Source organism: Myotis daubentonii, chromosome 11, assembly GCF_963259705.1.
Source record: "Myotis daubentonii chromosome 11, mMyoDau2.1, whole genome shotgun sequence".
NCBI classification, from domain to species: Eukaryota; Metazoa; Chordata; class Mammalia; order Chiroptera; family Vespertilionidae; genus Myotis; species Myotis daubentonii.
Genome location: NC_081850.1, coordinates 79,848,262 through 79,870,818, shown reverse-complemented (window position 1 = coordinate 79,870,818; position 22,557 = coordinate 79,848,262). Strand labels below are relative to the sequence as shown.

Sequence of the window (22,557 nt, the reverse complement as noted above, 5' to 3'; positions counted from 1 at the left end):
TTGGTTCATTATGTATCCAAGGTTACAAACTGTCTACAAAAATAATTCATACAGAGCTCTTTGTAAAATCTGCAGAAAAAGGGCTCAGAAAGGTATAAATAGAAAGTACTTCCTCTATTACTTGGATCAGAGATTTGAGAAACACCTCCCTCTGGGCCTGAGCGAATAAAGACTCCTAATTAATTGGCTCATTAAGGCATCTCATATCTATCTTGCTGATTTATGATATAAAAACACCACCAACAATGCCTGCTGTACCCACGGTCAGGCCAGGGAAACATTGGACCTTGTGCATCAGGGTGGCCAGCTGGTCCCCTGGAGCTGCCCCCGCCATACACACCCCCAGCAGGAACCTTTTATCCTCTGAGCCCTCACTCCTGCTCTGAGCTGACCTGGTAGCTTTGGGTCTCAGACCTGGGCTTGAGTCCTCGCTGTGAGGGCCTGGGGCACGTGACCCCTCTTGGAGCCCTGGCGCTGTAGGACATGTGCCAGCATGGCCAGCTTCTGATGGAAGCGGTGCCTGAACCTCCCCAGGAACAGAGAAGGGAGGGGGAGGGACGAGGATGGGAGACCAAGGCCCTGTGGGCGTGGGCCGGCATCAGGGTGGAGACCCTCCAGGCACCCGCCTCAGCTAGACAGGGGGAGGGGGGGCAACTAGAAAAGGCCTCAGCCCAATTTTTTTAAATGGCCCAATGGGAGGACCTAGAGGACGTGTCAGGAAACAGCTGAGCCCATAGCACGCAGCCAATGAGGAACCGGAGGACGGCCAATTAAGTGGACTGTGATCCCGCCCCAGGTGAGCCTGTGCAATGGGCAGACACCCGCTCTCCAGAGCGCATTCAAGGCCTCGCTTTCACCGCACTTCTGTCTCCGAGTCCCTTTATGAGTTCGACAGGTGAGCATGTCTCACAGTAACTGTCTACAACGGGGGTGTCCACAGTGCCCACTGCCCGGGCCATGTGAGGTCAGGATGGGGGTGCCCTCGGTGCAGGTGGTGCCCTGTCCCAGACCTTGCTGAGGTAGCCATGGCCCTGCATCTGACCTCTGCCTCCCGCTCCCCTCCGGACTCTGCCAGAGCCAGCGGGCAGCAGCCCTGGCCCTGCCAGTGGGCACCCAAGTCCCAGCCCTGTACCCTCTACTCTGAGCCCAGCGGGACGCGTTACTGTCTCTGCCTGAGATCCAGCTGGAGGTGAATCCATTTCTCTCCGAGGCCATTCCCTTTAAACAGAGCCCGCTCCCTGCACCATGAGGTTGTGGCCGAGGCTGAGCCCATTGGTAGTTAGGCAATTGCCCACAGCCTGAGCTCATCCCTGGCACTGATGCCTCTCTGACCCTCTTTCCTCCTCTGAAATGAGGGGGGCACCCCACTTCCTGAGCCAAACACATGCAGAGACTATACGGGCAGCTGAGGTCATGAGGGCAAAGAGGGTTGCCAGAGAGAGAAGCGGCTTTATTCAGGAAGAGCTGGGGAGGGAGGTGGGCTCCCTGGGTTCCACCTGTGGCCTCTGGGGCCGGGACATTAGAAGCCAATGTCTGCGTGCATATAAGGCCCCTCAGAGTCACCAGTGGGGGGCTCAGGGGACAGTCTCAGAGTTGTCAGAGTAGGGCACGAGGTTTGCCCCGTCTTCGGTCACGGTGGGCAGTGCCTGGTAGGTCTGGGTCCAGTACTGCAGGTAGCTGCTCCTCAGGTGCTGCTTCATGGACTGGCCATCCATCTTGTTGTTAATCTCCAGGTAGTTGCCGTTTTCCTGGGTGTAGGGCTCCCATTGGGTGGGCACAGCCGAGTGGCCCTGGTTGGGGTCCCTGCAGATGAGAGAAAAGGCCGTGTGGGGTCTGAGGGCTCACAGGAGGCTGGCATCTCCATGTTGACCTGAACCACCAGGGCACCTCACTGTCTCCTGGGCACCGGCTGGGCATATGCATGAACTGAGGCACAGCCAGTACTCGCCCCCACCCCCTTTAGTTTAACCTGCAACTAAAGATATTATTCCATTTATTTCAATGGAGAGTGAAAAGGAGGGTGAGACAGAGAGAGGGCAACATTGATGTTAGAGAGACATCCCCAACACGCCCAGCCAGAGCTGGAGTTGGGGCCTACAAATGAGGTATGTGTCCTTGACGGGAATCAAATTGAGACCGTTCAGTACACTGGCCCAGGCTCTATCCACTAAGCCAAACCGGCCAGGGCCCTTCCAGTACCTCCTATCCTCCCACACAGGGGGTACTGAGGCTCAGCGAGGTTAAGTGTACGTGAGGAGACAGGCATGTGGGCCCAGGTGGCAGGAGGCCTGGCCCAGCCTCACCCTGCCTTACCCAGTTCTGGCAAAGTTGGTCCAGTAGGCGATCATGGCCTGGGAGACAGTCCTGTCTTGGGCCCGGTAGATCAGGGGGTTGTCGAAGGGCTTCCCAAACACGTACTGGAGGTCATCACCGTGGTCGGCGCCCACCCAGCTGGGGTAGAATGGATTGCAAGAGGGCTCGGAGAACAGGTAGGTGTAGGTCCGGGCACTCCTGAGGAGGGAGGGACACGGCTCAGGTTGGCAGGGAGCTCAGCTGGGCTGCCCAGCCCAGAGCTGGGCCCTGGAAGGAAGCCATGGGGAAAGCAGGAGGAACCGGGAAATCCCCAGACTCAGGAGGGACCTGGGTCCCTGCACCGGGGAAGGGAAGGCCGTGGGGTTGTGGTTCTATAATTTCAAGTGTATCCACACTTCCCTCCACAAAGCCTATGGAGGCGTCTTCTTTTTCTCCACAGATGAATGTTTGTTTTTCATTGGATGGTATCTCTCTCCCTTCCTGTCAACATCCCTAACTTACTTTTTGTTTTCCAAGAGGCCCCCAGGCACCACTCTGGGTCCTGGAGGTTTACCAGATGGCCGCAGGCCAAAGTTGTTTTGCATGTTGGCCAACTCCAAACCCACAACAGAGACCATCATCCCTGTTCTGTCCCACTCCAAGTTGGGGAGGGGAGTAGATAGCGGATGCTGCCAGGGGAGGCCTGTGGGCTGAGGAGGGCTCTATAAAGGCCCCTGAGCTGGGAGGTGAGGAGAGGAATTTCTCAAGTCTCATCAGGCCTGGGCAAGGCAGATGGTGCAGGCACCGCTGGGACCCCATCACGCTTTCCCGGGCCTCCCTGACCCCCTGAGCCGCCCAGTGGGGAGGCTTTGCTGGGCAGGTGTGTGACCCAGGTGGGCCTCCCTGCCCCGGCCCTCACTTGGCGTTGGCTCTGTGCTGGGCCACGGCCATCTTCGTGGGTATCAGGAAGAAGATGTCAGTCTCAAAGTCTACCACTGTCTTCTTCTTGGCCTCCTGGGAGGAGTCCTGGGCCCAGGGCGCCGTGTAAAAGTCAAAGGTGGCATTGGCACCTCTGGGCCCCTTGGCGATGGTGACCTGGCTGATCAGCTTGAAGAAGTCCTCCCTGTAGGGACAAGCCTGCACTGGACCCTCAACCCGGGCTGTGGGAAGGAACCCATGTGCACCCCCCCCCCAACCATCACCCCCACCCTCACCCCCTCCCCAGGGACCTGCACATGGTCCTCTACACCTGTCGGCCTCCTCCCTCAGCTGATGCCTCTCCAAGAGGCCCCTAGGCACCGCCTTGGTCCTGCACCCTACTCACCCTGTGACGGTCTGCTTGTTATTGTTGATGGCCGGCATTTCATTGCTGGCAAAGAGGTGGCCGTCCATGTTGTTGGTGCCAGCGATGTAGTCGATGTCGGCTGCATTGGCGAAAAGATTGATGGGGTCGTCGGGGATGAAGTCTCCATCCACGACAGGCAGGAGGCCCAACCTGGAGGCTGCGTGGAGAGCGGGGTCCTCGCACCTTCCAGAACCCCCTGCCAGACCCCAGGCCCAGGAGCAGCCCCTGCCTCTTCTGATCCAGACCAGGGTCCTCAGCCTGTCCCCTGACATGGGGCTGGATAATTTTATGTCCTGGGCTGCCCTGCGGGTGTGGAGCAGCTTCCCTGGTCCCACCTACTGATGTCAGCACCCCCCAGTGTGGCAACCCAGACTGTGTGCAGACTGCCACAGGCTCCCTGGGGCCAAACCATCCCGCTGACAGCCACTGGGCCTGAGGCGCGCCTGTCCAGTCTTGGAGTGGGCAACCCTGTCCTCTCTCTCTCTTCTTGCTCGGCCAGAATCGGGAGGAAGAAGCCCAAGAGCAATTGAGGAGCCTCTGGAGTGAGGGCGGGCCTGTTCTGGCCTGTAAGCCAGCCCTGTGCCAGGTCCGCATTGCCCCCCCGGAACCCTGAATGGCCCCTGAAGAGACTGCATGGCTGGCTCGGGGGCGCTGGACATGCTGGCCTTCACAGGCCCTGCGGTTCTCCATGGGTTGAGGCGACGGTGGGTGTGCATTTGGGGCCGTGGCGGTTGTGTGGGTCCGTCCTGCCGGACACTTCATGCACAGTGGGTGGGACACACATGGGGCCCCTGTACTTGGCCTTGGAAGAGAGTTGCAGCCTATGGGGCCGATGATGCCGACACTTGAGGCTGTTTTTGCCCAGAGGCCCGTGTCCGGGAGCAGAGGGCAGAGCTGAGCGGGCATTGGCCACAGCAGGTGTTCAGAGGCAGATAGTGAGTGCATGGAGGAGACTCCCTAAAATTTGGTGCTAATGACTGTACGCGGCATGGTTGGAGGTGCGCCCAAATGTGCACCCACTTCCCAAAGGGGTCAGGACCCAGGGAGGATAAGATGGCGGGATGGCGCCCTCAGCACACCGGGTCGGGCCACACAGGCATCAGGGACATGGTGGCATGTCGCTGCCTACAGGCGCCAGTGAGCGGGTGATGGGCCAGGCCGCAGACCCGGCACTTCCTCACTTCTTGGGGAGCATGGCCGGCCCCCCAAGTGGAGCCCCCACTCACATTCAATGCCTGGTGGGAGTGTCAGAACCCGGGGGTCGGTGGCCTTCAGACACTTGGCCATCCTGGCGGCATCATCCAGGGGGCAGCCCACCTCTATGGCGATCTGGGGGTTGGGGGGAGATAGGTAGGTGAGGCCAAGACGGGGCAGAGCGGGATGGGGTCCGGGACAGGGCATGGACAGGAGGTAACCCTCCCCCGTCCCCCACCGCAGCTCTGCTTTACCTGCATGGCCCAGGAGAGAGGGTTCTTCTGGATGGCCCAGGGGGTCAGCGCCACGCCGCTCTGGCTGATGCCTCGCCGGATGAGGCCCTTGTTGTAGGGAGAGAGGGTCTGCGACACACAGAGGTCCTGTCACCACGGCCTTGCCTCTCCTGCCCACACGGGCTCCACGAAGGTTAGCTAGACTGTCAACTTTAAGCTGTTCCCCACAACCCCCCATCAGCTCTCCAGCCCCCATCATCTCCCTCAACCCCCGGCAGCTTCCTCAGCCCCCATCATTCCCACCAACCCCCATCAGCTCCCTCAGCCCCCCTTAGCTCTCCTCAGCCGCCATCAGCTCCCCCAACACCCTGGGAGGTAGGTTTGCCCTCCCAGGTCCCCAGACCTGCAGAGAGACGCTGGCACCTCCGGCTGATTGCCCAAAGATGGTGATGTTGTCGGGGTCCCCCCCGAAGGCTGCAATGTTCCTCTTCACCCACGCGATGGCCATGTGCTGGTCCCGAAGGCCGTAGTTACCTGGGACAGGTGGGGGAGGGGCGGGGTTGGAGCCCATCAGGGGCTGGGGTGGAGGGACAGCATCCTCCATCTGGAGTCTGGTAAGCCCCAGGATGGTGCATGGTGGGTCCCCAGGAACCTGGTTGAATGAATGCTGGGGGCTCAGTAGAGGACCAGGAGCAAGAGGGCCAGGCTGCTCATCTCTCTCCCTGACACCGTCCCTCTTGTCTGACCTTTGGCCCTGTTTCCCCCGAGTCATCACCTCAATGTCTCATCTTCTGTCTTCCCCTGAGTCTCTGTCTCTGCTCCCTGGTCTCTTGTCCCTGCTCCCTGGTTTCCTGGGTCCCTGGCTGACTGGCTGGCAGCCTCTTCTCTCGCTACAGCTGCCGATGGGCTCCTGTGTCTCACTGTCCATCCCCAGCTCCCTGCTCTGCCAGTAGAATTCTGGGGCTTTCTGGGAGGCTTTCAGGAGTGGTAGGGAGAAAGCGGTGCCGAAGAGCCCCACAACTGCTCCCTCACCCCGGCCCAAGGCTCCGGACACACCTGGCAGGTTGGCATCCCCAGTGCTGAGGAAGCCCAGCGCCCCGAGGCGGTAGCTGAAGGTGACCACAATGACGGTGCCCCGCGTGGCGATCTCCTCCCCGTCGTACTGATAGTCACTGAAGAAGTTGAACCCTTGGCCGGACCCAAAGAGGAAGGCTCCTCCGAAGATCCAGATCATGACAGGCAGGTTCTGGGAAACTGAGGCAGGAGAGCAGCCCCGGTGACCCCAGCTGCCCCTCCCCATCCCCTCTGGGTGCTTATTTCAGGGAATTTCAGCTCTGGAGCCCACACACAGCCAAGGGGCTGGGCAGGGCTGGGCCTCTGGCTGCCTGGGCCATTCATGAAGGTTTGGGGACCTGGAGGGCATGGGGTGGGGGTGGATGCACCTTCCTTCTGGCCCTGGGGGACCCAGATGTTGAGGTAGAGGCAGTCCTCAGAGCCCTCTGTGTCATCCTGGGCGTGAGTGACTTGCAGGCATTGCTGCTTGAAGTCCTTGGCCTTCAGGGTCCCTTTGGGTGAACAAAGGGGCTGGCTTGAGGATGGTGGCCCCACCTGCCACACCAGGCACAGAGCCAGGCCAGCACCCACCCACCTACTCCCACCTTGCCAGCCGGGGTGCGGCTGGGGGTTCTCCAGGGCCTTGGGCGGGGCGGCGAAGGGGATGCCCTTGAAGATGTCCACAGAGCGGCCGCCGATGCCGAAGAGGCCGAGCTTCTTGTTGACGCCCTCCACAAAGCCCCCTTCCGTGTGCACCACGCCCAGCTGGGGAGAGGGCCAGGCTCAGGGGGCGCTGGCTGGGCGGCCAGTGGGGTGGGGCCACCCCAGCAGGTTCTAGGGTCCAGGACAGCTTCTAGGTAGGCACCCTAGTCACGCCCGCCTGTAGCTGTGGGTTCCTGTGGAAGCCCCGCTCCTCACCCCATAGCAGGGCCCTGAGGAAGGAGACCCTGGAGATGCCCCGAGGCTCCGGGCTCCCCCTGGAGGGACCCGCCCACAGGCAAGCAGGTGGGTGTCGCCCCTTTCAGAGGCTGGGGGCCAGGGGCCGGGCTCCGGGTTGAACTAGACTGAGGTCCAGACTCCTGTCCCGGCGCTGGGGGCTGTGATGGGCAACCTGCTGGCCTGCTCAGGGCCCAGCTCCCTTCTGTGCGGGGCCATGGCCATCCCCGGACAGAGGAACACCCTGAGGGCCCTGGTGGCCAAGGCGGACTCCGCAAATCAGCACTGAGGACGCCAGTGACCATGGGGTTTTGTTTGTGTTTGGCGTCAGTGCACCCTGTGTGCCCTGGAGAGCGCCTGTACCAGAACTTATTCGTGGTTTCTGACGTTCAAGTTCGTGGGTGTCCTGTATTTGAGCTGTGCCTGGGCCACAGCGTGAGCGTGGATTCAGGAGCAGAGGAAGGGCCAGGAAAGTGCCTGCTGGGTGTGGGCTCTTGGGGGCTCCTCCTGCCAGCGCCTCACCTGCCTGCCCCCCTCCCCTCTGCGGTGCCATCCCAGTTCATAGGCCGGGTTTGGGGAGCAGACAGGGGCCCCTCCTCACCCACAGGTCTCTCGCTTACCGTTGCTGCGCTCACTACTGCCAAGCAGCAGGCGAGGCCTAAGACAGCCAGCTCCAGGTGCCCCATGGTGCGTGTGCCTGCCTCAGGGGCCCTGCCTCTACGCAGGGGTATTTATGGGGCGGGACATCCGGGAGACATCCGGGAGCCGCCGGGGCTGGCAGCTGCCTGTGGATGGTTCCCTTCCCTTCCTCCTCCCTTCATCCCTTCCTCCAGGCAGGATAGCTGCAATTTCAGCCAAGCTCAGGGCCAAGGTCATGCAGGTATGGACACACACACACACACACACACGTGTGCATGGGTGCAGGGATGGTCCTCCTTGCTTATGATCTGCTGTTTGTGGGTGCCTGGTGCCCTCAGTGCACCTGGGCTGGTAACTGTAAATACTCAGGTGACCCAGGCCAGGGGCTGAGGGTTGGGGTTTAGCTGGGTGCAATTGTGGCTCATTGACAAGGGCCTGGGCTCAGCCTCAGAGAAGGGGGCCTGCTTCCCTCCAGGCCCAACCAGGGCCCCACCTCAAGCTCCGGAGCCCAGCAAAGGGAGTTCACAGAGGACTGGGCATGTCGCCTCTGGACAGAGAGGGCTGTGTGCTCCTGGGCAGCCACGTGGCTGAGCCTGGGTCCGAGGGCCACTGGTGTGCAGTCCGAGCTGGGTGTGGGGCCCAGAGCAACACAGAGCGATCCTGCCGTCAGGGAGGGCACCCTCACACTCAGCACCAGCAGCCCAGGATGGGAGGACTGGAGGCTCAGGCGGGCACAGGTGTGGAGGGAAGGGGGCTCCCGCCCAGCCTGGTGGCTTCCCTGAGGAAGAGGAAGGGCCTGGCTTCAGAAATGCACCAGAGACAGAGGGGGTGACAGACAGAGAGACAGAGGGAGGGAGAGACAGAGACCGAAAAACAAAGAGACAGAGATCATGGAGACACACAGACAGAGAGAGACAGATACGGGGAGAGCCAGAGATAATGGGGACACAGAGGCAGAGGGAGAGAGGTCTGAGCAGAGTGTGTGAGAGCAGAAAGGCAGCGTGTGGCTCCGGGAGGGTGTCTCACTCGGGAACCAGAGGAATCTCCATGGACAAACCCCGGGCTCCTGTCTCTGTGGAGCTGGCAGCACTGCCTTCCCCAGGGATGGGGGCGCTCAGGGCCCGGGGACAGCAGAGCCCTCCCAGGCCAGCGGCCCCTCACCCAGGCCCTCAGCCCTTTGCTACCAGGAGCCGTGCTTGTCGTTCTAAAACTACATTCAAGGAGACAGGGGCCCCTGCCTCGCCCGCTGTGGTGGTCGCCTTTCCTTCCTCCTCTCTCTGCCCCTTCGTCCAGGCAGGATAGCCGGGGACAGCACCATGGAGGGGGGCAGGCAGGTGAGGCGCTGGCAGGAAGAGCCCCCGAGAGTCCCCACCAGCACGCACCTTCCTGGCCCTTCCTCTGCCCCTGCATCGTACTCATACGATGTCGCAGGCGCAGCTCACATACAGGACGCCCACAAACTCGAATGTCCGGGGACGGCCATGTCCCTGGCACAGAAGGGAGCTGGGCCCTGAGCTGGGCCTATTGACCCAGAGCCCAGGTCTCCTGGGATGCAGGTGGGGAGGGGGCCGCACAGTGGGAAGCAGGAGCTGGGCAGGCTGGGCCTGTGGGTGAGGACCGGGGAGCAAAGGGTTTGACGGGTGCATTTGTTAACAGCCCAAGTGCCCATCGGTAGATGAGTGGATAAAAAGCTGTGGTACATTCACACCATGGAATACTATGCGGCTGTAAAAAGGAAGGAACTCTGACCCTCTGAGACAGCCTGGCGGGACCTGGAGACTATTGTGCTGAGTGAAGTGAGCCAGTGGGAGAAAGACAAGTGTCACATAATCTCATTCATGTGGAATCTAATGAACCAAATAAACTGACAAATAAAACAGAACCATCGACATGGAAGCATCGAACAGAAGGACAGATCTTGGAGTGAAAGTGGAGGGAGGGCGGGAAGAGATGAATCCAGAACTTTTGTTTGGGTCAGTGGTTTGGGTCAGTGGTTCGATCTGTGGACTGAAGGGTCCCAGGTTCAATTCCAGTCAGGGGCAGGTGCCAGGGTGGTGGGCCTGATTCCCAGTAGAGTGTGTGTAGAAGGCAGCCAATCAATGGTTCTCTCTCATCATTGATGTTTCTGGCTCTCTCTTTGCTCCCTTCCTCTCCGAAATAAAAAATACATACATTTTAAAAAGTAAAATAAACAAAATAGCCTGGCGGGTGTGGTTCAGTTGGCTGAGCATCTTCCCATGCACCAACAGGTCACCCTTCCCATTCCCAGTCAATGCACATGCAGGCCTCAATCCCCAGTAGGGGGCACGCAGGAGGGAGCCGATCCATCCTATATAATAAAGGCTAATATGGAAATTGTTCCCACGGGACTTTGACCAACCAGGAGTTCGACCGCTGGCTATGATGTGCACTGACCACCAGGGAGCAGCGTGGAATGAAGGAAGGCCCGAGTCGGCAGCCAGCAGGGCATGCAGGCGGGGGCACGGGGGAAGGAAGGCCCTAATCGGCCCTGGTCGCTGGCCAGGTCTAGGGACCCATCAGTGCATGCATTTTGTGCATCGGGCCTCTAGTGTATCTATCAGATTTATGTTTCTCTCTCTCCTTCTCTCTCTAAAAAGAAAATCAATTTAAAAAGAGACTGAAATATTTAGAATAGGCAAATAGATTGAGACAGGAGGTAGAATATATTAATAGGACTCAGAGGAGGGGAGTTACTGTGAAATGGTACAAAGTTTTTGTTTTAGTGATGCAAAGTTTTGAAACTACATAATGGTTATCATTGCACATTAGTGTGATTGCAGTTAATATCACTGAATTGAAGTCTTATAAATTGTTCAACTAGAGTATTTTCTGTTATGTATATTTTACCCCGATGGTTGTTGTTTTTTAATATGTTTTTATTGATTTCAGAGAAGAAGGGAGAGGGGGTGAGAATTAGAAACATCAATGATGAGAGAGAATCACTGATCAGCTGCCTCCTGCAGGCCCACACTGGGGATCCAGCCCACAACCCAGGCAGGTGCCCTTGACCAGAATCAACCCGGGACCCTTCAGTCCTCAGGCCAATGCTCTGTCCTCTGAGCCAAACCGGCTAGGGCTTTCCCTGATATTTAAAAAGTAACAGTTGCAAGGACCACCTCCTGAGCCAGGACGGGCTGCCTTCCTTTGGCGGAAGAGGGAGGAGTTTGGCTGGGCTTGTGGTTTCTGCTGCCCACCAGGAGGAATTCGTAGATTTCAAGTTCAGAACGGAACCCACCTGTACTAAGTGGGGGAGTGTGGACAGATCACAGCTGCCACTGGGGAGGCGAGGCTGGGAGGACTGTCGGGGACTTCGCATTGTGTTCTCAGGGGCCCGGGCTTTTCCTTACCGGATTGGAACCCGTCCTGGGAAGGCCTCTCTGTCGGCGGTGTGTCTGGGAAAGTGTGGAGAGCGATTACAGTGTTTGGACAGGATCAAACCTTGAACTCATGAGAGGGCAGGTTCTCTCGTGGCAAAGCCACGTGCAAGTCCCGGCTTGGAGGACAAAGCCCTCCCAGCACAGTTATAACCAAAGGCTATAGTTATACACTTGACCTTATGGTCCGAACCTGCGGTCTCAGGTGGCACAGTGATAGAGGCTGCGGGAGGTGCAGCATTGATAGAGTTCAGGTGCATGTAATTGAGTAGACTCCAAACCTGTGAGACACTGTAAACATCTTGAGCCCTTACTTTGCCTCGTGGAAACTGGCTGTTAAACAAAGACTCAGCTTGCAGGCTGTGGCCCTGTCTCTCCATCTGAGAGCAGTACCCCACCCAGCCCCAGCTTTATTCTCTTCTTTGTCGTCTTCTTCTATTTTTTTAAAAAAATATATTTTATTGATTTTTGTACAGACAGGCTGGGAGAGGGATAGAGAGTTAGAAACATTGATCAGCTGCCTTCTGCACTCCCCCCACTGGGGATGTGCCCGCAACCAAGGTACATGCCCTTGACCCCAATCGAACATGGGAACCTTCAGTCTATAGGCCGATGCTCTAACCACTGAGCGAAACTGATTAGGGCTTGTCTGTCCTTCTTTAATCCTTCACCACCCCCGCCCCCTCAGGTTCACCCCTGGCCGTGCTGAGCGAGAAACAGGAAGCATTTGTGATGCAGCTCATTTAAGGCGACAGCTGGGCCCCGGGAACCAGGAGCTGCCGCTCTTCACAGGCTCCATTTCACCCAGGACCAGGCGCTGGGCCAGCCCCCTCGCCTGCCCGCACGTGGTCTGAGGAGTCCCAGGTGAGTGCGGGTTGGCAGGATAGACTTGCTGATTCCTGAGCCCTCTCACCCCCTGGCCCAGAGGAACCCAGGGCTGTGAGGTCTGAGGTCCTCCACTCAGGCTGTGACCAGTTTAGACTCACTGGTCCTGAAGGGTAGACGGGCTGGAGCCCTGAGAGCCTGCAGCCCCTGGCTGGCTGCCCTCGCTGTCCAGGGCTGTGCTGTGGTTCTGCCATGGGGAGGTGGGCGCTTAGATCACCTCGTGGGGGAGATGGAAGGATGGGGCAGGGAGGGCGAGAGGAACACCACACACACTGCCTGCTGTTCCCACCGCCTGGCCAGGGAAACACTGGACCATGTGCATCGGGTGGCCGGCTGGTGACCTGAGCTGCCCCTGCCATGCATACCCCCAGCAGGAACCTTCTCTCCTCTGAGCCCTCACGCCTGCTCTGAGCTGACCTGGTGAGCTTTGGTGTCTCAGACCTGGGCTTGAGTCCTCGCTGTGAGGGCCTGGGGCACGTGACCCCTCTTGGAGCCCTGGCGCTGTAGGACATGTGCCAGCATGGCCAGCTTCTGATGGAAGCGGTGCCTGAACCTCCCCAGGCACAGAGAAGGGAGGGGGAGGGACGAGGATGGGAGACCAAGGCCCTGTGGGCGTGGGCCGGCATCATGGTGGAGACCCTCCAGGCACCCGCCTCAGCTAGACAGGGGGAGGGGGAGGCAACTAGAAAAGGCCTCAGCCCAATTTTTTTAAATGGCCCAATAGGAGGACCTAGTGGATGTGTCAGGAAACAGCTGAGCCCATAGCACGCAGCCAATGAGGAACAGGAGGACGGCCAATTAAGTGGACTGTGCTCCCGGCCCAGGTGAGCCTGGGCAATGGGCGGACACCCGCTCTCCAGAGCGCAGTCAAGGTCTGGATTTCACCGCACTTCTGTCTCCGAGTCCCTATTTGAGTTCGGACAGGTGAGCCTGTCTCACAGTAACTGTCTGCAACGGGGGTGTCCACAGTTTCCACCTGAGTCTCAGACCTGGGTTTGAGTTCCTGATGTGAGGACCTGGGGCACATGACCCCTCTCAAGGCCTAGTATCTTTCCAAAAAGGGGGTGTCCACAGTGCCCACCGCCTGGGCCATGTGAGGTCAGGATGGGGGAGCCCCCGGTGCAGGCGGTGCCCCGTCCCAGACCTTGCTGAGGTGGCCATGGCCCTGCATCTGACCTCTGCCTCCCGCTCCCCTCCGGACTCTGCCAGAGCCAGCGGGCAGCACCCCTGGCCCTGCTGGTGGGCACCCAAGGCCCAGCCCTGTACCCTCTGCTCTGAGCCCTGCGGGATGCATTACTGTCTCTGCCTGGGACCCAGCTGGTGGCGAATCCGTTTCTCTCCCAGGCCATTCCTGTTAAACAGAGCCGCTCCTCGCACCCTGAGGGCATGCCAAGGCTGGGTCCAGTGTTTCAGAGGCAGCTGCCCACATGTCCCACCCTCACCCCCATCAGGGCCTGCAGCCTGAGCTCAGCCCTCGCGCTGATGCTTCTCCGACCCTCTTTCCTCCTCTGAAATGAGGGGGGCACCCCACTTCCTGAGCTGGACACAGGCAGAGCCTGGGCGGGCAGCTGACGTCATGAGGGCAAAGAGGGTTGCCAGAGAGAGAAGGGCTTTATTCAGGAGGAGTTGGGGAGGGAGGTGGGCTCCTTGGGTCCCACCTGTGGCTCTGGGGCAGGGACATTAGAAGCCAATGGCTGCGGGCATCTGAGCCCCCTCAGAGTCACCAGTGGGGGGCTCAGGGGGAGCCCTCAGAGTCGTCCGAGGAGGGCACGAGGGTGGCCCCGTCTCCATTCACAGTGGGCAGTGCCTGGTAGGTCTGGGTCCAGTACTGCAGGTAGCTGCTCCTCAGGTGCCTCTTCATGGACTGGCCATCCATCTTGTTGTTAATCTCCAGGTAGTTGTCGTTTTCCTGGGTGTAGGGCTCCCATTGGGTGGGCACAGCCGAGTGGCCCTGGTTGGGGTCCCTGCAGATGAGGAAAAGGCCGTGTGGGGTCTGAGTGCTCACAGGAGGCTGGAGACCTCCATGCTGACCTGATCCACCAGGGCCTCACTGTCTCCTGGGCATGGGCTGGGCATGTACATGTTCTGCGCCCAACCAGGAACTCTATCCTCACACATAGGGGGTACTGGGGCTCAGCGAGGTTAAGTGTACATGAGGGGACAGGCATGTGGGCCCAGGTGGCAGGAGGCCTGGCGCAGCCTCACCCGCCTTACCCAGTTCTGGCAAAGTTGGTCCAGTAGGCGATCATGGTCCGGGAGACAGTCCTGTCTTGGGCCCGGTAGATCAGAGGGTTGTCGAAGGGCTTCCCATACACGTAGGGGAGTTCAGTGATGTGGTCGGCGCCCATCCAGCTTGGGTACAACGGAATGCGAGAAGGATGGGAGAACAGGTAGGTGTAGGTCCGGGCACTCCTGAGGAGGGAGGGACACCGCCCAAGTTGGCAGTGAGCTCACCTGGGCCCCCCAGGCAAGAGCTGGGCACTGGAGGGAGGCCCTGGGGAGAGCAGGGAGGAACCGGGAAATCCCCAGACTCAGGAGGGACCTGGGTCCCTGCACCGGGGAAGGGAAGACGGTGGGGTTTGTGGTTCTGGGATTTCGAGTGTATCCACACTTCCCTCCCCAAAGCCTATGGAGGCGTCTTCCTTCCTTTTCTCTGCAGATGAGTTTGTGTTCTTCGTCGGGTACATACCTGACCCACCCAATGAACAACACAAGTTCATGTAGTTGCTACAAGCTTTCATCCTACACTTCCTAGGTATTTTCTCTCCCTTCCGTGTCGGCATCCCTAATGCACTTTTTATTTTCACTGGAGGTTTACCAGGTGGCCGCAGGCCAAAGTTGTTATGAATGTTGGCAAACTCCAAACCCACAACAGAGACCATCATCCCGTGTTCTGTCCCCCTGGGCCTGGGGGGTGCGGGGAGGCTGCAGACACTGCAGGGAGGCCTGTGGGCTGAGGGAATGGGGCACTGATAACCTGATAGATAGAGCACCTGAATTAATCTGAACGGTAACCCTATTATTTTCAATCTTAGAACACACATACTTATGTGAATAGGGGGTTAAGTTTTCCTGAAATTTCCTTTGAAGGCCTGTGCAAAAAATGAAGGAGGTGACTCAGCTTTGAATCCAGCAAGCAGAACCAATAAGCATGGTCAGACAGACCCACCAGGAGTCAAAACATCATCTCATCCCCATCATCTCATCCCCATCATCTCATCCCCATCATCTCAGCCACATCATCTCATCCACATCATCTCATGGTTCATTGACTACAATAGCTGATGTGTGCGGACACCCAGGGCTGTACCTAGCACCCCAGCCCCTTCGCCTTTATAGTCCTGTCCCCTACACCTGCTGGAAAACAGGATTTGATTAGTTGTAAGCACCCTGTCTTCTGATTGGCTGGCCTTCTCAATAAACACCTCATATGGTTCAACCAGGCCTTCGTTATTGGACACAGGGACAGGCAACCCCAGCCCACCCGGGGGTTTCCCAGTAACATGAGGAGGGTTTTGTAAAGGCCCCTGAGCTGGGAGGTGAGGAGAGGACTTCTCAAGTCTCGTCAGGCCTGGGCAAGGCAGATGGAGCAGGCACCGCTGTGACCCCATCACGGCTTTCCCGGGCCTCCCTGACCCCCTGAGCCGCCCACTGGGGAGGCCTTGCTGGGCAGGTCCATGACCCAGGCCTCTCCTGCGAGGGCCCTCACTTGGCGTTGGCTCTGTGCTGGGCCATGGCCATCTTCGTAGGCATCAGGAAGAGGACGTCGGTCTCAAAGTCCACCACCGTCTTCTTCTTGGCCTCCTGGGAGGAGTCCTCAGCCCAGGACGCCGTGTAGAAGTCAAAGGTGGCATTGGCACCTCTGGGCCCCTTGGCAATGGTGAGCCCACTGACCAGCTTGAAGAAGTCCTCCCTGCAGGGACAAGCCGACACTGGATCCTGGACCTGGGCCAGCGTAGCATCCCCCCCAAACCACCGCAAGGGGCCTGCAGATGGCCCGCTACACCGGCCAACTTCTTACTCCAGCTGAGGCCTCCCCAAGAGGCCCCCAGGCATTTCCCTAGCCCTGAACCCTACTCACCCTGTGACGGTCAGCAAGGCCACATTGATGGCTGGCAAGTCAACGCTGGCAAAGAGGTGGCCGTCCATGTCGTTGGTGCCAGCGATGTAGTCGATGTCGGCCGCGTTGGCGAAAAGGTTGATGGGGTCGTTGGGGATGAAGTCTCCATCCACGACAGGCAAGAGGCCCAAATAGTACAGGCCTGGGTCTGCTTGTAGAGCAGGGGTCCTCACACCTTTCAGAGCCCCCCTGCCAGACCCCGGGCCCAGGGGCAGCCCCTGCCTCCTCTGATCCAGACCAGGGTCCTCAGCCTGTCCCCTGACATGGGACCTGGATAGTTCTAAGGCCTGGGCTGCCCTGCGGGTGTGGAGCAGCTTCCCTGGCCCCGTCTGCTAGAGGTCAGCACCCCCCAGTGTGGCAACCCAGACTGTGTGCTGACTGCCACAGGCTCCCTGGAGCCAAACCATCCCGCTGACAGCCACGGTGTCTGAGGCCCCTAAAATTGGGTGCAAATGACTGTTTCTGTCCGTGGTTGGGGGAAAAGGTGAACCAGCTTCCCAAGGGGTCAGGACCCAGGGAGGCTCAGAGGGAGGGATGGCGCCCTCAGCACAGCCAGTCGAGGCCACGGAGGCAACAAGGGCCCCGACGGCACCGGGCTCCCAGGGATGCCAGTGAGCGGGTGAAAGGCCAGGCCGCAGCCCCTCAATCCTCACTTGTTTGGGAGCATGGCCATCCCCCCATATGGAGTCCCCACTCACACTTCCGTCCCAACAGGGGCATCTTATAGGCCAGCGTCAGGGCCCGGGGGTCGGTGGCCTTCAGACACTTGGCCATCCTGGCAGTATCATCCAGTGGGCAGCCCACCTTCTTGGCGATCTGAGGGTTGGGGGGAGACAGGTAGGTGAGGCCAGTGCAGGGGGCCTTGGGGACCGGGACAGGGCATGGACAGGAGGTAATCCTCCCCCCGCCCACCACAGCTCCGTTTTACCCCCTTGGCCCAGAAGAGAGGGTTCTTCTGGATGGCCCAGGGGGTCAGCGCCACGCCGCTCTGGCTGATGGCTCGCCGGATGAGGCCCTTGTTGTAGGGAGAGAGGATCTGCAACACACAGTTGTCCTGTCACCATGGCCTCGCTCTCCTGCCCACCCGGGCACCACCAGGGACAGCCAAACTGTCAGCTTCATGTTGTTCCCCACAGCCCCCTTCTGCTCCCCCAGTTCCCATCACATCACCCAGCCACATCAGCTCACCAAGTTCCCATCATCTCACCTAGCCCCATTGGCTCACCCAGCCTCGATCAGCTCCCCCAACACCCGTCAGTTCCCTCAGCCCCCATTAGCTCTCCTAGTTCCCATCAGCTCCCCCTGAGCTCCCCGCTAACACCCTGGGTGGAAGGCCCGCCCTCCCACTGTTCTTTAGACCTGCAGAGAGACGCTGACACTTCCAGATGATTGCCCAAAGATGGTGATGTTGTCGGGGTCCCCCCCGAAGGCCGCAATGTTCCTCTTCACCCACGCAATGGCCATGTGCTGGTCCCGAAGGCCATAGTTACCTGGGACAGGTGGGGGAGCACATCAGGAACTGGGATGGGGGGAGAGCCTCCTCCATGTGGAGACCCCTGTCAAGCCCCAGGATGGCGCAAGGCGGGTCCCAGGAGGCTGTTGAATGAGGTGCTGGGGGGGGTGTGGGGCTCAGGTAGGGGACCAGGACCAGAAGGGCCAGGCTGCTCTACTCTCTCCCTGACACGGTCCCTCTTGTTGTCTGTCTGTCCTATGATTCAGTGTCCCCTGAGTCACCACGTCAGTGTCTCATCTTCTGTTTCTCCCTGGGTCCCTGTCCCTGCTCCCTGGTCTCCCTGGGTCCCTGTCCCTGGTCTCTGGTCTCCCTGGGACCCTGTCCCTGCTCCCTGGTCTCCCTGGGTCCCTGTCCCTGGTCTTCGGTCTCCCTGGGACCCTGTCCCTGCTCCCTGGTCTCCCTGGGTCTGGGTATCTGCTCCCTGGTGTCCCTGGGTCCCTGCATGGCTGGCTGGCAGCCTCTTCTCTCACTACAGCTGCGGATGGGCTCCTGTGTCTCACTGTCCATCCCCAGCTTCCTGCTCTGCCAGTAGAATTCTGGGTCTCTCTGGGAGACTTTCAGGAGTTGTTCGGTGAAAGTGGTGCTGAAGGGCCCCTGCCAGCTCCCTCACCCCTGGACTCACGCGCCCGACACACCTGGCAGGTTGGCGTCCCCAGTGCTGAGGAAGCCCAGCGGCCCAACACGGTGGTTGAAGGTGACCAATATAACGTTGCCCCGCGTGGTGATCTCCTCCCCGTCGAACTGATAGTCACTGAAGAACTTTAACCCTTGGCCGGTCCCAAAGAAGAAGGCCCCTCCGAAGATCCAAATCATGACAGGCAGGTTCTGGGAAACTGAGGCAGGAGAGCAGACCCGGTGACCCCAGCTGCCCCTCCTCATCCCCTCTGGGTGCTTGTTTCAGGGAATTTCAGCTCTGGAGCCCACACACAGCCAAGGGGCTGGGCAGGGCTAGGCCTCTGGCTGCCTGGGCACTTTCTGCAGGTTCAGGGACCAGGAAGGCATGGGGTGGGGGGATGCACCTTCCTTCTGGCCCTGGGGGACCCAGATGTTGAGGTAGAGGCAGTCCTCGGAGCCCCTGGTATTTAACTGGGTGAGAGTGATTTGCAGGCATCGCTGCTTGAAGTTCTTGGCCTTCAGGGTCCCTGTGGGTGACCAGAGGGGCTGGCGTGAGGATGGTGGCCCCATACCCCACTGTAGGCACAGGACCAGCCCAGTACTCCCCCTCCCCCCGACCAACTCCCACCTTGCCAGCCGGGGTGCGGCTGGGCGTTCTCCAGGGCCTTGGGCGGGGCGGCGAAGGGGATGCCCTTGAAGATGTCCACAGAGCGGCCGCCGATGCCGAAGAGGCCAAGCTTCTTGTTGACGCCCTCTACGAAGCCCCCTTCCGTGTGCACCACGCCCAGCTGGGGAGAGGGCCAGGCTCAGGGGGCGCAGGCTAGGCGGCCAGTGGGGTGGGGCAACCCCAGCAGGTTCTAGGGCTCCAGGACAGCTTCTAGGTAGGGACCCTAGTCACGCCCGCCTGTAGCTGTGGGTTCCTGTGGAAGCCCCGCTCCTCACCCCATGGCAGGGCCCTGAGGTAGGAGGCCCTGTAGCTGCCCCGGGGCTCCTGAGTGACCCTGGAGGGGCCCGGGCCACCGGCAAGCAGTTGGGTGTCGCACCTTCTTGGGGGCCGGGGCCGGGGGCCAGGCTCCGAGTTGAACTAGACCGAGGTCCAGACTCCTGTTCCGACGCTGGGGGCTGTGATGGGCAACCTGCTGGCCTGCTCAGGGCCCAGCTTCCTTCTGTGCGGGGCCATGGCCATCCCCGGACAGAGGAACACCCTGAGGGCCCTGGTGGCCAAGGCGGACTCCGCAAATCAGCACTGAGGACGCCAGTGACCCTGGGGTGTTGTTTGTGTTTGGCGTCAGTGCACCCTGTGTGCCCTGGAGAGCGCCTGTACCAGAACTTATTCCTGGTTTCTGACGTTCAAGTTCGTGGGCGTCCTGTATTTGAGCTGCGCCTGCACCACAGCGTGAGCGTGGATGCAGGGGCAGAGGAAGGGCCAGGAAAGTGCCTGCTGGGTGTGGGCTCTCAGGGGCTCTTTCTGCCAGCGCCTCACCTGCCTCCCCCCCTCCCCTATACCCTCCCTACCACCCATCCGCAGTGCCGGACCCAGTTCCCAGGCCGGGTTTGGGGAGCAGACAGGGGCCCCTCCTGGCCCGCTGGGCTCTTGCTTACCGATGCTGAGTTCGCTACTGCCAAGCAGCAGGCGATGCCTAAGACAGCCAGCTCCAGGCGCCCCATGGTGCGTGTGCCTGTCTCAGGGCCCCTGCCTCTGAGCAGGGGTATTTATGGGGCGGGACATCCGGGAGACATCCGGGAGCCAGGGCTGGCAGCTGCCTGTGGATGGTTCCCTTCCCCTACCCTCCCTCTGCCCCTTCCTCCAGGCAGGATAGCTGCCATATCCAGCCAGGCTCAGGGCCAAGGTCATGCAGGTGTGGGCACACACACACTCACATACACAGTCACATGCATAGCTGCCCTTTCCAGGCGGGTTCAGGGCCAAGGTCATGCAGGTGTGGGCACACAGACACTCACATACACAGTCACATGCATAGCTGCCCTTTCCCGGCGGGTTCAGGGACAAGGTCATGCAGGTGTGGGCACAAACACACACACACACACACACACACACACACACACACGTGCACGGGTGCAGGGATGGTCCTCCTTGCTCATGATCTGCTGTTCGTGGGTGCCTGGTGCCCTCAGTGCACCTGGGCTGGTAACTGGAAATAGTCAGGTGGCCCAGGCCAGGGGCTGAGGGTTGGGACCTAGGTGGGTGCAATTGTGGCTCATTGACAAGGCCCTGGGCTCACCCTCAGAGAAGGGGGCCAGCTTCCCACCAGCCCTGGCCTGGCCCCCTCCTGGAGCTCCGGGGCCCAGCAAAGGGAGTTCACAGGGGACTGGGCATGTCGCCTCCGGACAGAGAGGGCTGTGTGCTCCTGGGCAGCCACGTGGCTGAGCCTGGGTCCGAGGGCCCATGGGTGTGCAGTCCGAGCTGGATGTGGGGACCCAGAGCAACACAGGGCGATCCTGCCCTCAGGGAGGGCACCCCTCACAGTCAGCACCGGCAGAGAGACGTTAGGGGTGGGGGTGAGGGTGGGGGGAACAGACAGGAAGACAGAGGGAGAGGCAGATAATGGAGACACAGAGGCAGAGGGAGAGTGGTCTGAGCAGAGTGTGTGAGAGCAGAAAGGCAGCGTGTGGCTCGGGGAGGGTGTCTCACTCGGGAACCAGAGGAATCTCCATGGACAAACCCCGGGCTCCTGTCTCTGTGGAGCTGGCAGCACTGCCTTCTCCAGGGATGGGGGGCGCTCAGGGCCCGGGGACAGCAGAGCCCTCCCAGGCCAGCGGCCCCTTGCCCGGGCCCCTCAGCCCTTCGCTACCAGGAGCCCTGCTTGTCGTTCTAAAACTACATTCAAGGAGACAGGGGCCCCTGCCTCGCCCGCTGTGGTGGTCGCCTTTCCTTCCTCCTCTCTCTGCCCCTTTGTCGAGGCAGGATAGCCGGGGACAGCACCATGGAGGGGGGCAGGCAGGTGAGGCGCTGGCAGGAAGAGCCCCCGAGAGCCCACACCCAGCAGGCACCTTCCTGGCCCTTCCTCTGCCCCTGCATCGTACTCATACGATGTCGCAGGCGCAGCTCACATACAGGACGCCCACAAACTCGAATGTCCGGGGACGGCCATGTCCCTGGCACAGAAGGGAGCTGGGCCCAGAGCTGGGCCTATTGACCCAGAGCCCAGGTCTCCTGGGATGCAGGTGGGGAGGGGGCCGCACAGTGGGAAGCAGGAGCTGGGCAGGCTGGGCCTGTGGGTGAGGACCGGGGAGCAAAGGGTTTGACGGGTGCATTTGTTAACAGCCCAAGTGCCCATCGGTAGATGAGTGGATAAAAAGCTGTGGTACATTCACACCATGGAATACTATGCGGCTGTAAAAAGGAAGGAACTCTGACCCGCTGAGACAGCCTGGCGGGACCTGGAGACTATTATGCTGAGTGAAGTGAGCCAGTGGGAGAAAGACAAGTGTCACATAATCTCATTCATGTGGAATCTAATGAACCAAATAAACTGACAAATAAAACAGAACCATCGACACGGAAGCATGGAACAGAAGGACAGATCTCGGAGTGAAAGTGGAGGGAGGGCGGGAAGAGATGAATCCAGAACTTCTGTTTGGGTCAGTGGTTTGGCTCAGTGGTTCGATCTGTGGACTGAAGGGTCTCAGGTTTGATTCCAGTCAGGGGCAGGTGCCAGGGTGGTGGGCCTGATTCCCAGTAGAGTGTGTGTAGAAGGCAGCCAATCAATGGTTCTCTCTCATCATTGATGTTTCTGGCTCTCTCTTTGCTCACTTCCTCTCTGAAATAAAAAATACATACATTTTAAAAAGTAAAATAAACAAAATAGCCTGGCCGGTGTGGTTCAGTTGGTTGAGCGTCTTCCCATGCACGAACAGGTCACCCTTCCCATTCCCAGTCAATGCACATGCAGGCCTCAATCCCCAGTAGGGGGCACGCAGGAGGGAGCCGATCCATCCTATATAATAAAGGCTAATATGGAAATTGTTCCCACGGGACTTTGACCAACCAGGAGTTCGGCCGCTGGCTATGATGTGCACTGACCACCAGGGAGCAGCGTGGAATGAAGGAAGGCCCGAGTCGGCAACCAGCAGGGCATGCAGGCGGGGGCACGGGGGAAGGAAGGCCCCAATCGGCCCTGGTCCCTGGCCAGGTCTAGGGACCCATCAGTGCATTTCCTGCACCGGGCCTCTAGTGTATCTATCAGATTTATGTTTCTCTCTCTCCTTCTCTCTCTAAAAAAAAAATAAATTTTAAAAAAGTGACAGAAATGTTTAGAATAGGCAAATAGATTGAGACAGGAGGTAGAATATATTAATAGGACTCAGAGGAGGGG

General features: G+C 59.6%; 2 protein-coding genes across 2 annotated transcripts; both read right to left on the bottom strand.

Annotated features, from left to right (window-relative positions):
* Positions 1 to 1,429: 1,429 nt before the first annotated feature.
* LOC132212516 (bile salt-activated lipase-like) lies at positions 1,430 to 7,744 on the bottom strand. Its single transcript, XM_059658407.1, is given in 12 exon segments — positions 1,430 to 1,582; positions 1,584 to 1,803; positions 2,314 to 2,511; positions 3,212 to 3,415; positions 3,617 to 3,794; positions 4,864 to 4,966; positions 5,086 to 5,193; positions 5,468 to 5,598; positions 6,121 to 6,318; positions 6,507 to 6,629; positions 6,723 to 6,882; positions 7,674 to 7,744. Coding segments are annotated over 12 exon segments (1,752 nt in total). The 5' UTR covers positions 7,740 to 7,744; the 3' UTR covers positions 1,430 to 1,519.
* A 5,893-nt stretch (positions 7,745 to 13,637) lies between these two features.
* On the bottom strand, positions 13,638 to 19,900 carry LOC132212515 (bile salt-activated lipase-like). Its single transcript, XM_059658406.1, is given in 12 exon segments — positions 13,638 to 13,718; positions 13,720 to 13,936; positions 14,187 to 14,384; positions 15,682 to 15,885; positions 16,054 to 16,240; positions 16,791 to 16,908; positions 17,021 to 17,128; positions 17,452 to 17,582; positions 18,241 to 18,438; positions 18,625 to 18,747; positions 18,849 to 19,008; positions 19,823 to 19,900. Coding segments are annotated over 12 exon segments (1,776 nt in total). The 5' UTR covers positions 19,889 to 19,900; the 3' UTR covers positions 13,638 to 13,652.
* Between the last annotated feature and the right edge of the window lie 2,657 nt (positions 19,901 to 22,557).